We start from the raw sequence: 14,882 nt of genomic DNA on the forward strand, positions 1-14,882 counted from the left end.
ACCCCACAGTCCCTCACCTTTCAGCAGAGTGTGGTCTTTGGTGTCCAGATTATTTCATCATGATAACATTTATTTTTCTTCAGGGGGAAGAACAGGTGTTTTCCTGTTGACTAAATTTAATCACAGGAATTAATTTCAAGCCCCATTTAATAATAAGAAAGATGGATGAGCAAGTCCTAGCTCTGGTAAAATGTCATTTCTCTCAGCCTTCTTAGATGAGTATTGTGATCAGTTAAGTTAGGAATTGGGGAAAGTGTTTTCTACATTTTTTTTTTTTTGTAGCAGTAGATAAGATTTAAAGACAGAATCCCATGCCATCTCCTTTGGCCTTTGGCTCACCTTCTGCATTCTGCAGCACTGGCTGTGGTATAACCTGTTCTCTTCCCAAAAGCTTTGGTGGAGTTTGTGCAGGGAGCTAAATCCTTACCCAAAATAAGGCAACTAATGGATCTGACCGATTGAGTCTAAGAGTAAGTGGAATAATACTAAAGGAGCCCTCAGAAACTAAAGAGCCTAGGAACTTTAGAGCTTTCTGACTTGAATCCTGCCTCACTTGGGATTGACTTCTAATTGGGCAGCCCCAGCTTTAATGTTCTTTTTTTTGGCATGGACAGGCTTCGGGAACTGAACCTGGGTCTCTAGCTTGGCAGGTGAGAATTCTTGCCACTGAGCCACCGTTGTACCACCCCTTAATGTTCTTTTGTAGGTCCTAAATGATGAGTATATCAGAAGTTTGGAGTTATTAATATATTACCTGTGACACTAAATTCTCTTTATTAAAATAACGAGGACTTTGTTAGCAGCAGTGAGGTTCACCTTGCACAAAGCACACTGGTAGCACTCAGGGCCGCATATTTGGAAACAGTTTTCCATTAATCTGTTGGTCAGGAATCCAATTTAGAGAGGTCCAGATTAGCAGTTTTTAAAAAGAAATAGAATACAATGAGTTAGAAAATATCAAGAATGCATTAGATGGTAGAAATAAGTACTCTTTAATGAATATATCGTTACTATCCTTGGTCACAGCATAGCATGCCTTTCTTAGTGTCGGTCTTGGTCAGCAAGACTGCTATAGCCCCCCAAAATCCCCATACATCACTCTGGGCAGCATGTTCCACAGTAGACCAACTCATCTGGGTGTGCAAAAGGAGAAATAAATATATGCCACATATATGTTTTTATAGTTCATGAGTAATGCTCATCGTTATATGAATATTTATCAAGCACCCATTAGATCTCAAACACTATTTTAGGTGGTGTTATTAATGTTTTATATATTGTTTTCAAGTCAGTTCATTTCCTTTTCTAGAAATTTATGGAAATTTCCATTTACATCTTTTTCAAGTGTATGATCAAGCTGAGTTTTGAGAACAATTTTAGTTTTACAGATTTAATGTGCTGTGCATATGTATATAAACTACAGTCTTGAGGGTAAAATAAAATGTTATGAAAACAAAAATTCTTGAAGAGCATTTACTAGTCTGCGCTGAGGCTTTTGGTTTATTAGACTCTTACAGAGAAATAATTAAATTAGTTATAAAATTTCTTAGTTTTGAAAATGCGCCTATATATTTTCTTTTTCTTTATGTTTTGGACTTTTTTGGTGCACATCTGCTGTTCATCCTCAGTGAGAAAAGAAGGGAATGTTAAGGATTATTCTAAGAAAAAAAGGCATTTCTAATTTAGGTATCAGATATTAAAAATTAAACATGAAATGATAGATATTTGAAAGACTTAGTGTGAGAGAGGAGAATTTCAGTCCATGATGAGAAGACGTGCTATGGACTGATCCTTGTAAAGAACAAGGTTTGGCATTGTTCTTGGAGTCTGTACTTTTGAAGAGAGAGTGGTCAATGTTGTGTGTGGTCTTTTCTTGATCATTAGTTTAGAATCACATTGGAGAATTGAACATGCACTAAAATTCACCTGGCAAAAAAATTCGGAACAAAGCTAGTATAGTAGTAGATGGTTTTTAGTGGGAAGGTCAGCCTGGCTGTTGAAAAATATATAGGTGAAAGTGCATAAACCCTGTATAGTGGAGCTTATGAAAATGTAACACATTATATAATAACACCTCATTCACCATATGAGCTCAGGTGGACCATGGACCTCATTTTCTACTATGAGTTTCACAGGTATTACATGATTTAATTTATCTTGTTTGAGTAAGCCTTTAAAGATACTTTAAAAAAAATGGTTCTCATTTTTAAGTTGAAGTCATGGTTTAGAACTGCATGTTTATGTCACAAGATGGGTTTAAATTACTGCTCCTTGTCAAGAAACTGTTTTCATCATCCATAAAAAGTAAGTGTTAGTACCTGTCTAGTGTGAGATCGGTTTCTAATTATGTATGCATCACTTCAGTGTACAATACAGACATAGGAGAGTGGTGGTGAAAATTTTCTGTTTCTCAACTCAAACTCTTAAACGATGCAGATTCCTAAGAAATGATGCGCTTCTGAGGAAGAATGACATTTATGTTTGGAATTTCAGACTATAGCTCCAAACTTTTATCTTCCAGGGCTAAACAAAAAACAATAGGAACTTAAAGAATTGAAGTTAACTTACACCACCCTTACCCCCATAGACAGTAGAATCTTCCAGTTTTGTCTGGAAGGTAGATAATGGGTGATTTTTCTTTCCTATGATTTTCTTAAACATTTTTTATGAAATATAACAAAATAACAAATTTTGAAGTACATTGTAACAAGTAGTTATAGAACAGATTTCAGAGTTTGGTATGTGTTATTGTTCTACAAATTGAGGTTTTTCCATCTAGCTGTTCGAAGACACTTGAGGCTAAAAGAAATATCAGTATAATGATTCAGCAGTCATACTCATTTGTTAAATCTTGTCTTCTCTGTTATAACTCCTTCTTCTTCGCTCCTCCCAATTTTTAGGGAGTATTTGGGCTCTGCTCTTTCTCACATTTTCATGTTGGAAAGGGGTGTTGATAATAGGGGATGGAAGGTGGAACTAGTTAATGTTCTTGGCGAGGCTGGCCCCTATGTGTTTCAAGAATTAATCTGTACTAGGAACCCATCTGGAGGCTATAGGTTTCTGGAAAGTTGTCTTAGTTTGTGAAACTTTTGGAGAATCTCAGATAAAGCCTAGGTGTTCTCTAGGGTTGATAAGAATGGTTTTGGTTGGGTTTTGGCAAACCCTGGTAATTAGTAATATTTAGCTGAAGCTAGCCTAAGAGTAGCCTCCAGAATAGCTTCTCGACCCTATTTGAATTCTCTTAGCCACTAATACTGTTTTTTTATTTTTGGTGTATGGTCCGGAAATTGAACTGGGTTTCTCGCTTAGAAGGTGAGCATTCTACCACTGAACCGTCCGTGTACCTAAATAAACAATGTACTTTTTAATTTATTTTTCTTTTTTGGCATGAGCAGGCACCAGGAATTGAACTCAGGTCTCCGGCATGGCAGGCAAGAATTCTGCCGCTGAGCCACCATCGCACCACCCCCAACATCTTTTTTTGTTACATTTCTTTTCCCCATTTTGGTTAGGAAGGCATTGTTGATTCCATGGTGCCAGGGCCACATTCATCCCTGGAAGTCATGTCCCATTTTGCCAGGGGGACTTTTACCCCTAGATGTCATGTCCCATGTAGGGGAAGGGTAATAATTTTTCTTGCAGTGTTAGGCTTAGAAAGAGAGAGACTACAACTGAGCAATAAAAGAGGTTTTCTGGAAGTAACTCTTAGGCATAACTGTAGGTAGACTTAGCTGCTTCGCTGCAAAGATAGCCTTCACAAGAGCAAACCTCAAGATCAAACCTATTGACTTGGGAGTCCCCACTGTTTGGGACAATGTAAGGGATTTTCCCTGTTGGTAAAGCTTAATTGTTCCATATTTTTTTCTCCCATCCCTCAAGGGACTTTGCCAGTACATTTTCATTATCTGCTCAGCGTACTCTGGGATATGTCCAGGTATTAACTTAAACTATACAGAGTTATTGGCCCTCATTCCCATTCTGAGCTCCATGTGTTTGGGTTGTTTAAACGAGCTATCCAGGCAGGTTAAGTTAGATGATGTGCTACGGAAAATTTGGGTTTTAGACAAAATAAACCTCTCTTTTTTCAGTCTCATACAGTAGGTGACGTTCTAAAATATAGCAATGTCATCCTTACCCTTGTATTCTGATTCACCTTAGGCCTGACCCAGTCGACTTTGTTCTTATCTCTAATCAAAGCCTGTTCTCTTTTTTCGGTTTCTTTACCAGTTGTTGTATCTAGCAGTGCTGACTTTCAGAGCTGCAGAACCCCAACTCTGAGTCTTAGGTAGTTAAATTTCTAGGGAGATGTTGGTATCTCAAACTCTAGAAATAACATTAACAGCTCTGGACTAAATGTAACTAGTATAAGAGCTTACAGTCTAGACCCTAATTTTCTTATAGGTATTTTCCAAAAGAAACCATACAATATTTATTCTTTTGTTTCTGGCTTAGTATTATTTTAAATATTTTTTCTTGTTCAATATAACATATTTATAAACAAAAGAGCAAAAAAGTAGTGATTTTCAAAGTACACTTCAGTAAGTACATACCTAACAAATTTCACAGTTTATTATGTGTTACCATTCCACTATTTCAGATTTTTCCTTCTAGCTGCTCCAAAACACAGGCTGGGAAAAACTTTTTTTTCTTTTTTTCTGAAAAATTAGTGTATTAAAAAGCAGTACCTTTCAGAGCACATTGCAACATTTAGTTGTAGAACTGATTTCAGAGTTTGATACGGCTTCCAGTTCCACCATTTTAGGTATTTACTGTATCTTAGCTGCTCTAAGGTCCTGGAGACTAAAGGAAATATCAAGGTAATGATTCAGCAGTCATACTTGTTTGTTAAACCCTACCTTCTTTGAATAATTCCACCATCACCTTGGTGTTTCTCCCACTCTTTAGGGATATTTGGGCTATGGCCATTCTAACTTTTTCATGTTAGATGTTGGGGATGGAACTAGTTGATGTTCTGGAGTGGCTGGCCCCTCTACATTTCAGGACTTAATCGGGTCCAGGGACCCATCTGGAATTTGTAGGTTTTGGAGAGTTGCCCTAGTACGTGGAGCCTTTGTAGAATCCTTTATAATGCCCTAGGTGTTCTTTAAGATTGGCAGAATTGGTTTTGGTTGGGGTTGGCTTTTTTTTTTTAATGTGAAGTTTTTAATTATATATACAAAGCAGAGAAAAAAGCCATAATTTTCAAAGCACACTTCAAGAAGTAGTTACATAACAGATCCCAGAAGTTGTCATTGGGTACTACTCCACCATCTCAAATATTTCTTTTTAGCTGCTCCTAAACACTTGAGGCTGGAAGGAGTATTAATATAGTGATTCGACAGTCATAGTCATTTGCCAAATTCTGTTCTGTCTGTTATACTGCCTCCTCCCCTTTGGTCCTTCTTCTGATCTATAGGGATCTTTGGGTAATGCCCATTCTGACTGTTTCATGTTGAGAAGGGGTGTCAACAGTAAAGGATAGGGGTTATAATTAATTGATACTCTTGGAGAGGCTGGTCCTTCTGGGTTTCAGAATTCATCTGACCTAGGAACCCTCCAGGAATTACAGGTTCCAGGAAAGCAAACTTAGTGCATGAAACCTTTGTAGAGGCTCAGTTCAAGCCCTAGGTATTCTCAAGAGTCAACAGGAGTGATGTTTTTGAGGGTTAGCAAATTATGGCAAAAGGCACTATCTAACTGAAACTTGCATAAAAGTCATGTTTCTGGCTTATTTTGCAACACATAATGTCCCCACGGTTCGTTTATTCACTTTGTTGTGTGTCTCATGACTTCATTTTTTTCTGTAGCAGCACAATATTCCATCACATATACTCACAGTTTGCTGTTCTACTTCTCAGTCAGTGTATCCTTCAGCCAGCTCCATCCATTGGGCATCATGTACAATGTCCAGTGTCAACAACCCATGTTTTACATTATCCTCACTTGGTTGTACAGTCTTCAACGCTCTCATTTTTAGACAATTTTCATTGCTCCAGAGAGCAAAAAATAACCTATAAACACATCCTCACCAAATAGAAAGTTCAAACCTCCCCTTAACTCTTGCCCGCCCCCCCAATTATTTACCCGTTATCGTTGTGGCACTGTTGGTGTCTTCCTGTTAAATATAGACGATAGCCTGCAGTAGTACTTCTCCCCATGCCCCCCTATTATTGACTCTTTGTAAGAATTCATACTTTTTAAGTAGTTCATGCAAAAATGATGTTTATGTTTGGGATTTTAGACTGTAGCTCCAAACTTCTCTTTTCCAGGACTAAGTAAGAAACAATAGAAACTTACAGAACTGGAGTTTATTTACCCCCACAAACAGTAAAATCTACCCGTTTTATCTGGAAGGTAGGTAATGGGTGATTTTTCTTTCCTGTGATATTTAAAATATATATATTTTTAAAACCTGTAGTTGACAATTTAAAAAGGTGTATTCTGGCCTTTTTTTGGGTGGCAGGAGTGGCAGAGAGAACCTTTTAATTATTATTATTCCCCTGAAATTCTGAAAGAGATTTCTAGTTTTTTACTTTTGTGTTAACCATATGATTATGACTAGATTAGCTTTAAAAAATATTTTTTGAGAAAATACTTGCTTAGTGTCTATAGTAAATATGTTAGTGCTACAGAAACTTATTTTGTGCTGTTGATTTTCCTACCTCTGAATATGATTAATGGTTACAAAAGCAATATTCAGTTGCAAAGTGGAGGTATTACTAAAAGAAATCATTCAGTGAAAGAGTATATGTGAAAAAGGTGCTTCATATTTTCTTCTCATAGTTAACTTATTTCCAAATTTTACAGTAGTTTAACGTGAGCACTTCTGTTTCAAAAGTTACCTTTTGCCACTTTTTCTTTGCAGCCTCTGCTTTTTTATTGTGTGGTTTTTTCCTGCAGTCTTTGTTTGAAAGTGACCTCTGAACCTGGGTATCACTCAGATACTTGGGCCTCTTTCTGATTGAAATAACCCTTGATAAATTCCTGTTTATTCTCCTAATCAGCTTGGCCAGATGGGCTTTTCTATACCTTAAAAGTTCTCAATACGATGGTCAGTAATACTTTGTACTTTATCTGAACCCCTAAGGACATTTTAGCATGGTCTTGGCATTGACAAAAAAATGGAAGTCTTATTCCAAAATACTATTGTTGTTCCAATGAAACTGCCCTCTCTTCGTGGTTTAGAATCATCTTATAACTCTAGAACATTTACTCTGGTTTCATTCCATAATCAGTTATTCACAAGTGTCAGTGCCCTTCAGACAGTGATTACCAAGAACACACTTGAACACATTGGATTTATAACTCATGTTCTTGAAGAAAAATGCACACCCACGGGACCACGGACTACTTCATAAGAGGGTGTTAAAAAGAACCTTATTGTAGAATTTGGGCTTTGGCTGGGCAATTCTGGGGGAGGGGAGGTCTAAAGAAGTGGGGTCTTTCTGTGGATTCGGTGTTATCACAAACAGTAATAATTCCACTGATTAGGTATCTCAGTGACTTTTAAAAGGAGGGCAGCCTGCTGTAATTGGTAAAAAATTACATCACTCATTTAGAAAAAGAGAAGGATGCTTTCTATTTTGTGGGTCCTGCAGTGACCTTGTTTTTGTCTCAGTTTAACATGGTCTCAGTGACTTGTTTAATACACATTTTCAATGAGATTATTTATGTTCAACGGAAGAAGAAAATGGTTTCGCTCTAAGTGTCAGATTAGGTGGTAATGACATTACTGTGGGCATCAGGTTAGTTCTTGGAGGTCAGGGGATTTTTTTTTTTCCTTCTTACAAACATTTAAAGCCATCTGGCCTTGTTCTCACTGTGCAGGGATCACTGGGGGAGATGAGAATTTAGTAGCAGTGACATTTTGGTTATGAATACTTGAGAAGAAATCTCAGTGAAGTTTAGTTAGATTTTTGCAAAATTGAGAGCAATTGGGAAGGTTGTGGTGACATATTAACCAGCACATGCCATTTCTCAGCTAATTAGAAAAAGCAGTCAGTAGGTAAAATATGAACATGTTCTTGTTTTTCTTTCTTTTTTTAAATAATTTTTTAATTTTATTTTTTTAAATAACATAAAAACACCAAAAAAATGCAAACATTCCTGCTTTGATCATTCCATTCTACATATATAATCAGTAATTCACATCATCATCACATAGTTGCATATTCATCATCATGAACATTTGCATCTATTCAGAAAAAGAAATAAAACGAAAACAGAAAAAACATTTATACATACCATACCCCCTTAACCCCCCCTTTCATTGATCACTAGATTTCAAACTAAATTTATTTTAACATTTGTTCCCCTATTATTTATTTTTATTCCATATGTTCTCATCTGTTGACAAGGTAGATAAAAGGAGCATCAGACACAAGGTTTTCACGATCACACAGCCACATTGTGAAAGCTATATCATTATACAATCATCTTCAAGAAGCATGGCTACTGGAACACAGCTCTACATTTTCAGGCGGTTCCCTCCAGCCTCCATTACATCTTGAATGACAAGGTGATATCTACTGAACATGTGCTTTTTGAGCTATAAGTTAAGTGACTTTTTCTGCATTAATCTCAGGAATCCAAGGGTTTTCCCACTAGGTTTTCATATCTAAGAATATGTTTTTAGTGCCTCAAGAGTTGTTTCTTTATAGATGGAAAGAGTCAACTTCATTTTCTGTATGGTCTATGTTAGTACACATAATAAATATCAAAGGGATTTTCAAAGTTAAAACTGAAGAACTTTACATACCTCATAATAGTATAATTATAAGATTCCTTATATATGTTAGGTTGACCTTAGACAAAGAAAAGACCATGTTGTCACAGTTTCACTGCCTAGCTTAGTTATATGCATCAAAGATTAATGAAAGGAACTTTGTACTTTTATTTACATTTATTCACATAATTACTGTATGTCCATGTATGACAAGGTGCCAGGCACTGGGGGTGAGGACCAAGCAGTCATTCCTATCTTCATAAGCAGTGTTGATGATGACTGAAGACTGGGTTTGGAAGCAAAACTTTTAATGGTATCTGAATCTCACATAGCGTATACTCTGAAATAACCACTGCATTAAAAAAATCCCTATGATAGTGAGGTAATTTTCATAAATGACTTTAAAAACTAACATTAAAAAATTTTTTTTCTTTATTAGAGAAGTTGTAAGTTTCCAGAACAATTACGCATAAGATACTGGATTCCCATGCACCACCCTACCACCAACACCTTACATTGATAAAAGCATGTTGTTATAATTGTACTATTAACTATAGTTCATGGTTTAACCTAAGGTCCACTGTTTGTGTATTGTAGTTCCATGGATTATTTTATTTTTATTTTTATTATTTTACCATATATGCAATGCAACATTTCCCCTTTTTAATCACATTCAGATGTGTATTTCAGTGCTGTTAAATATGTTCACAGTGTTCTGCTACCACCACCACCACCAAATAAAAACAGTAATTTTTAAAACTGAGATATTTGTTGAGTCTGCTAAATGCAAATGTAGAAATACCTCTAAAACATGGTAGTCTTCAGAACAGAATTTCTCCTAGTCAATGGCAAGGTAGGCTTCTTTTGTTCCTTCATGCTTTTATGAAGGGTATTATCCTTAATGCTGAATCCTTTTATTGTTTGGCAAAAATTGAGTAAGTTTTAACGCTATAGAAGAGTTAGGTTAACAGTTAATACTTTACCTTGAATATTTATTAGGTATCTAAAACACACAGTAGTATCACATAATTAGAGAATTCAAGATGTGTAGCTTCATTATACAAGCAAGGTATTCTAGGCAGAACCAGCCTTTATAGGTGGTACATTATTTCTACCATTGGTTGACAGAATTTTCCTCTAGAAATAAAAGAAAACGAATCACATTTTGTCATTAAAATCTTCAAAGCTTCTTTCCTAATAATTTTGAATACTTAGGAGATCTTCAAAAGCTTCTAAGAAAGGAGTTAGATGGCAGATGTTTTCATAGCTTGGTGCTTTCTAGAGCAGTAGTAGCTTTAGATTATTGTTGATTTGTCAAACTAAGGATGAAAACTTTTCAGAACAAAAAGTCAATCCACATTAAAACTTGTTCATTTTAAATTTTAAACAACCATATAATGAATCCACACAAATTTTATTTGCTAAGTACACTGCATAATTTTACATTGTAGACGGTATTAACATATTCCATGGTTCCCACAGATTTCAGTTTTGGGAGGGAAATAATTATATAATCATTTGTATGTATGTCTAAAGGATATGTACATGACAAAATACATCTTCATATGATTTAGGTAGCCAGCTCATAGGTTTGTGGTACATTCTTGGCTAAAGTGCCACCAAAGTTCTGTAATTATCTATTTTAAGACAAAACCTGCTTGAGTATAGGAACAATCTTCTCTGATCTACACAAAATTCACTGTCATATACTACAATTTATACATTTACATTATGTCTTCTATATAAATTGTCCAAAAAAATGTAGAAGAGTACCAGTTTGTCTCTTTTGATAGTAGAGTGAAAGTCTGTAATGTCAAATTTTTCCTATGACTAATAGTCTCTCCCATTTGAGTATTGTTACCTTTAGAATTTAATAGTTGGGGAATATAGTGTAAAGTGTAAGGAAGGAGAGATTATTATTGAACCTCTTTTCCTCTGCCCCCAAATTCTAGGTACTGTCATAGTTTATCCTTGTGTCACCCTTGGTTCTTCCTCTGCAGTACTTGAAACATACCTCCAGGGTACTTGGAACTGGGGTTGAGAGTGATTGAGAACCAGCAAGTCTGGCTTTGAAACTTGGTGCTGCCATTGGGCAAGTCAGTCTTTCTTGTAAAATGGAATGATGACACCTACCTCACAGGGTTGTTGTGAGGGTCAAAGTAAGAAGCAGGTGTGAAATAAATGCTGTTTGTTAATTCTTATATAGGTGCAAGGAAAGCTGCTTGCACTTTTGGAGCAAAAAAAGTAACAATTTGTTTTTTAGAAAGAAGTTGGAATTGAGTAGGAAGGCTGTTGAAGGGTTTTTTTTAAGGGAAGAGATTATTGGGTCAAGAGTTGGGATTGGATATCATGATTATTATATCTTCAGAGGTAATTCTTAGTTTTAGAAGTGTCATTAATAAAATTATATTGTAAGCCATATTTAAATAAATAACATTATATTGAAATGGAACTATGACTTTTACAGCATTATTTCTAGAAGTCTTTATATTTCCTCTCCTGTTTCCAAGCCTCAGTATTGCCTCAAGGAAATGCTTCACCCCTACCATTCCCGGTGCACCAACCCCCATTCTTTTCTTTTTTGTTTGTTTGCTCCTTTGTTTTTTGAGTAGGCAATATATTTGAGTCTTTCTAGAGAACCGCTTAGGCTACTTTTTGAGTTCTAGTTAGGTCAATTTTATTTGATGAATGTAAGGTATACAATGTCTTTCTGTAGGTTTATAGCAGAATATTCTTTCCATTGCTTTTTTTTTTTTTTTTACTACGTTTACAATATTTTGAAAAATGTAACCAAAAAAAGCAGAGTTGTTTATTTAACCATTTTAATAGATATTTTAAGTTAGGTCAAAATTGGATACTTTAATTGTTAAAAATATTTCCATGACTAGAACTATAGGCACATGATGACTCCTCTTTTATTTTTTCTATTTTTCTTCAGCTTTGATTTTCTTCCTTTATTTTTGACTTTTCAAAAAATAAGTGATGAAGGAACATTCATTCTTCAAGCACAGTTAAGGGTGAGAAATCTGCACTCTGGCACAATGCTTTCATTTTGTGTTATAAGATTCCATTAGTTTGCTGCAGTTGATGGCAGAAGATGAGTTCAAGACCAGAAAATGGGAACTTCCTGGTCCATGTTACCCTCCCACACACACCCTTTTTTAGGTCTTCCTAATCTCACACTGCTCCCATAGAGCACAGGGAGATGGTGCTCCTGCAGATGTCTTGTTAACCAGGGTACATATATTATTGATTGGTAGTGCGAGTAAGTAATTTATTTGTTGACGGGCAAAGAAAATTTGTAAGTTGTGGTCCTACATTAACATAATTGTCTTCTTCAGAATAAAACAATGCGACTGAACCCCATTACCAGTATGTATTTTTAAGAAGTGTTCCCACTAATTAAAATGGGTTTACCTTGATTCTTCCAAATTTTGTCCTGTCCCTGACCAGGAAGATGACAAGTGATAAATACAAGGCAGGCTGTCTACATAACAATCTCCAACCTATGTGGGCTCTAACCTGCAATCTTGGCTTCATTAGCAGTGCCATACATACCCTAACCAACTAGGCTGAAGATCATATGCCATGTTGCGATGCATTTTCCTCGTCAGCCGTGCATAGCAACAAGTGTATTTTGTGTCTCTCATGGAAGTAAGGATGGGAGTGGCTTGAAAGGTCTGGATTCACAGATTCACACCATGTGCCATTGGGAAGGTGGAGACGTGTGGTGCAACAAGTGTTGGGAGGAGGAAGGGGTGGAAAGGTAAGACAAGAACTGGGTTGCATTAATGGGGAAGTGGTTTTTCTTGAGAATTTTCCATTTGTTACAAATGTAATAAATATTAATAAAAAGTTCAAAAAATTAGAAGCAAGAAGTCAGTCTTCCCCTTCCCTTTCTCAGTCTCACATCCAAAGATAAGCATTATTCTGTTCATAGTTTGGTATGTATTTTTCCCAGAATTCCTATACATATTACAAAATGTTATTTTTTTTTTAATTATTTGAAATGGGATTAGACTGTGCTATTCCTTTGCAATTTATCTTCTTCACTACACAATATATTATGGTCACCGTATCGTTATTACCCCCCTCTTTTTAGCTGCTTTATAGTATTCCAGAGTATGTGTCTGCCAGAATTTATTTAACCACTCATTGATAGACATTTAGGATTTGCAGAACATGTTGTACACTTAGCTTCATTGTATCTTTAAATTTTTGTCCACTTATACAAATTTTTCATGAGTAGATTTCTAATAATAAATTTATGGATCAAAGAGTATGAACATTTAAACTTCTGGAAGATACTTTTGAGTTGTCCTCAATTTCCTTGAAGTCATTAATGATGTTTAAGAATGTCATGTGGTCTCATCAGATTCTAAAGATAATACAGAAATTTTGGAAAATCGCTACCAATTAAATTTTTTGCCTTATTTTTAAAAAATTATAAATATACACATGGTAAAATCTTTTCTCCAATACAGAAGAGAGATGAAATTTGAAATGTAAAAATTTGCCAATTCTTTACCACTTTCCAGAGATAATTTTTAAACAGTTTGTTTTTAATTATTCTTTTGGTTACTGTCATAATTTTAAATAGTACATTTCTTGGCATAGCTGCCTGACACAGTATCTCTTTATTTTTCTGCCGTGGAAGATGAGAAATTTGGTGTAATTATGCCACCAGCGATGTCTGCCTCCTTGTTTTTGTTATAATGAATGATAGTTGTTTTAATGGTTTTCTTTATAATTTTAAATGTTCAAAGCCTTTTATTTTGGGGGCCACCAACTTGAGGCAGTATCTCTTGAGTTGCCATTGTTACGAAAGGAAATCTGTGTCACTCAATGTCTTTGCACTTCTCTTCCTTTTATCTCCTTTTACTTGAATATTGTCAAGAATTTTTAATCATTTTCTTTTTCTTCTTCACCTACAATTGACTTTTTTCTTTGCCTATAGTATGGTTGATTCTAAAAATGAAAACCAGTAAATAGCATTTATACTATGAATGATACTTTTGATTGCAGAACAGAGTAGCATAATTAGGCCCTAGAGAAGGAATGATAGTCCTGTTGCTGTTAAACCAAAAAGTTGGTTTGTTTGAAGAATGTCAAGATCAAATGAGATTCTTTTTTTCTAAACCTGTCATCCTGTCAGCTGTTAATGCTACATTTTAGTTTACTTTATTTTTTCTAGCAATTTCTAATTATGTTTCCTTTTTCTTAATGTCATTAAAACGTTTTTCATATCGATTTTGTAAGGTTTTTAATTTGGCAATTTGAGTAAATGGATTTCTTTTTTTTCCTAAACATGTGCGTCACCAACTTCTGTTATCATTTGGATTATTCGTTTTCTGTGCCTGTCCTGGTACCATAGTTATAGGGGATTGGTTTGATCTCCTTTCTTAGGGCCACTCATTTTCTTTTCTTTTTCCTTTTTTTAGCTCATGAGCAGGCTCTGGGAATTGAACCCAGGTCTCTGGCATGGCAGGCTAGAATTCTGCCACCGAGCTAGTTGCACCACCCCCATTCATCTTCTTTTGGTTGAAAATATGTTTTCAAAAATTTTTTCCAGAAATTGTACTTAGGAGAGAAATTTCAAAATTTGTGCCTGGAAATGTCTTTGCTGTCATAATTGACTTACAGTTTGTCTGGGTTGTGAGTTCTTGGTTTCAATTCCTTTTCCCTCAGAATTTTGAAAACCTCCATTATCTTCCAATATCAGTTTTGCTGATGAGATGTAGAACGCTATTCTCATTCTCATTATTATTTTATGTATGTAACCTGGTTTTCCTGTCTGAAAGTTCTTTCTTTGTAAACTTTTATTATTCTAGGTATGATTTAGAAACTTAAAATCTCATCTTTCTAGGCACACTTTAATCTGCAGTCTCAGGACTATTCACTTATGAAAATTTTTCTTCTGTTCTTTGCTTACTGTTTCTCATTGTTTCTGCTTGTTTCGTGGAATTCTTATAGATGAATGTTGGACCTCTTGGATCTACCTATCTTTTATTTTTCTTTCCTATTTTCTGGTTCTGTCCTTTTCTCTAAGTATTGGGGAGATCACTTCAACTTTACCTCACAGAATATTAGTTTCATTTTCAATATGCCCAATCTGTTATTCAGCCCTTCTGATGAAATTTTTTTTTCTAATTTCCAA

General features: G+C 35.4%; 1 protein-coding gene across 5 annotated transcripts in view; it reads left to right on the forward strand.

The window, feature by feature from the left end:
• WDR33 (WD repeat domain 33) overlaps positions 1–14,882 on the forward strand; it is a 111,701-nt gene that overhangs the window by 58,667 nt on the left and 38,152 nt on the right. The window contains exon 8 of one of the 5 annotated variants that reach the window (XM_077153466.1): positions 10,678–11,479. The exons of 1 other annotated variant lie outside the window; for it this stretch is intronic. In XM_077153466.1, coding sequence (XP_077009581.1) covers positions 10,678–10,766 — 89 coding nt within the window. In that variant the 3' untranslated portion in view covers positions 10,767–11,479. 3 more of the 5 variants (XM_077153468.1, XM_077153469.1, XM_077153467.1) reach the window with 3 other exon arrangements.

Source organism: Tamandua tetradactyla, chromosome 3 (assembly GCF_023851605.1).
Source record: "Tamandua tetradactyla isolate mTamTet1 chromosome 3, mTamTet1.pri, whole genome shotgun sequence".
In the NCBI taxonomy this organism is placed as follows: domain Eukaryota; kingdom Metazoa; phylum Chordata; class Mammalia; order Pilosa; family Myrmecophagidae; genus Tamandua; species Tamandua tetradactyla.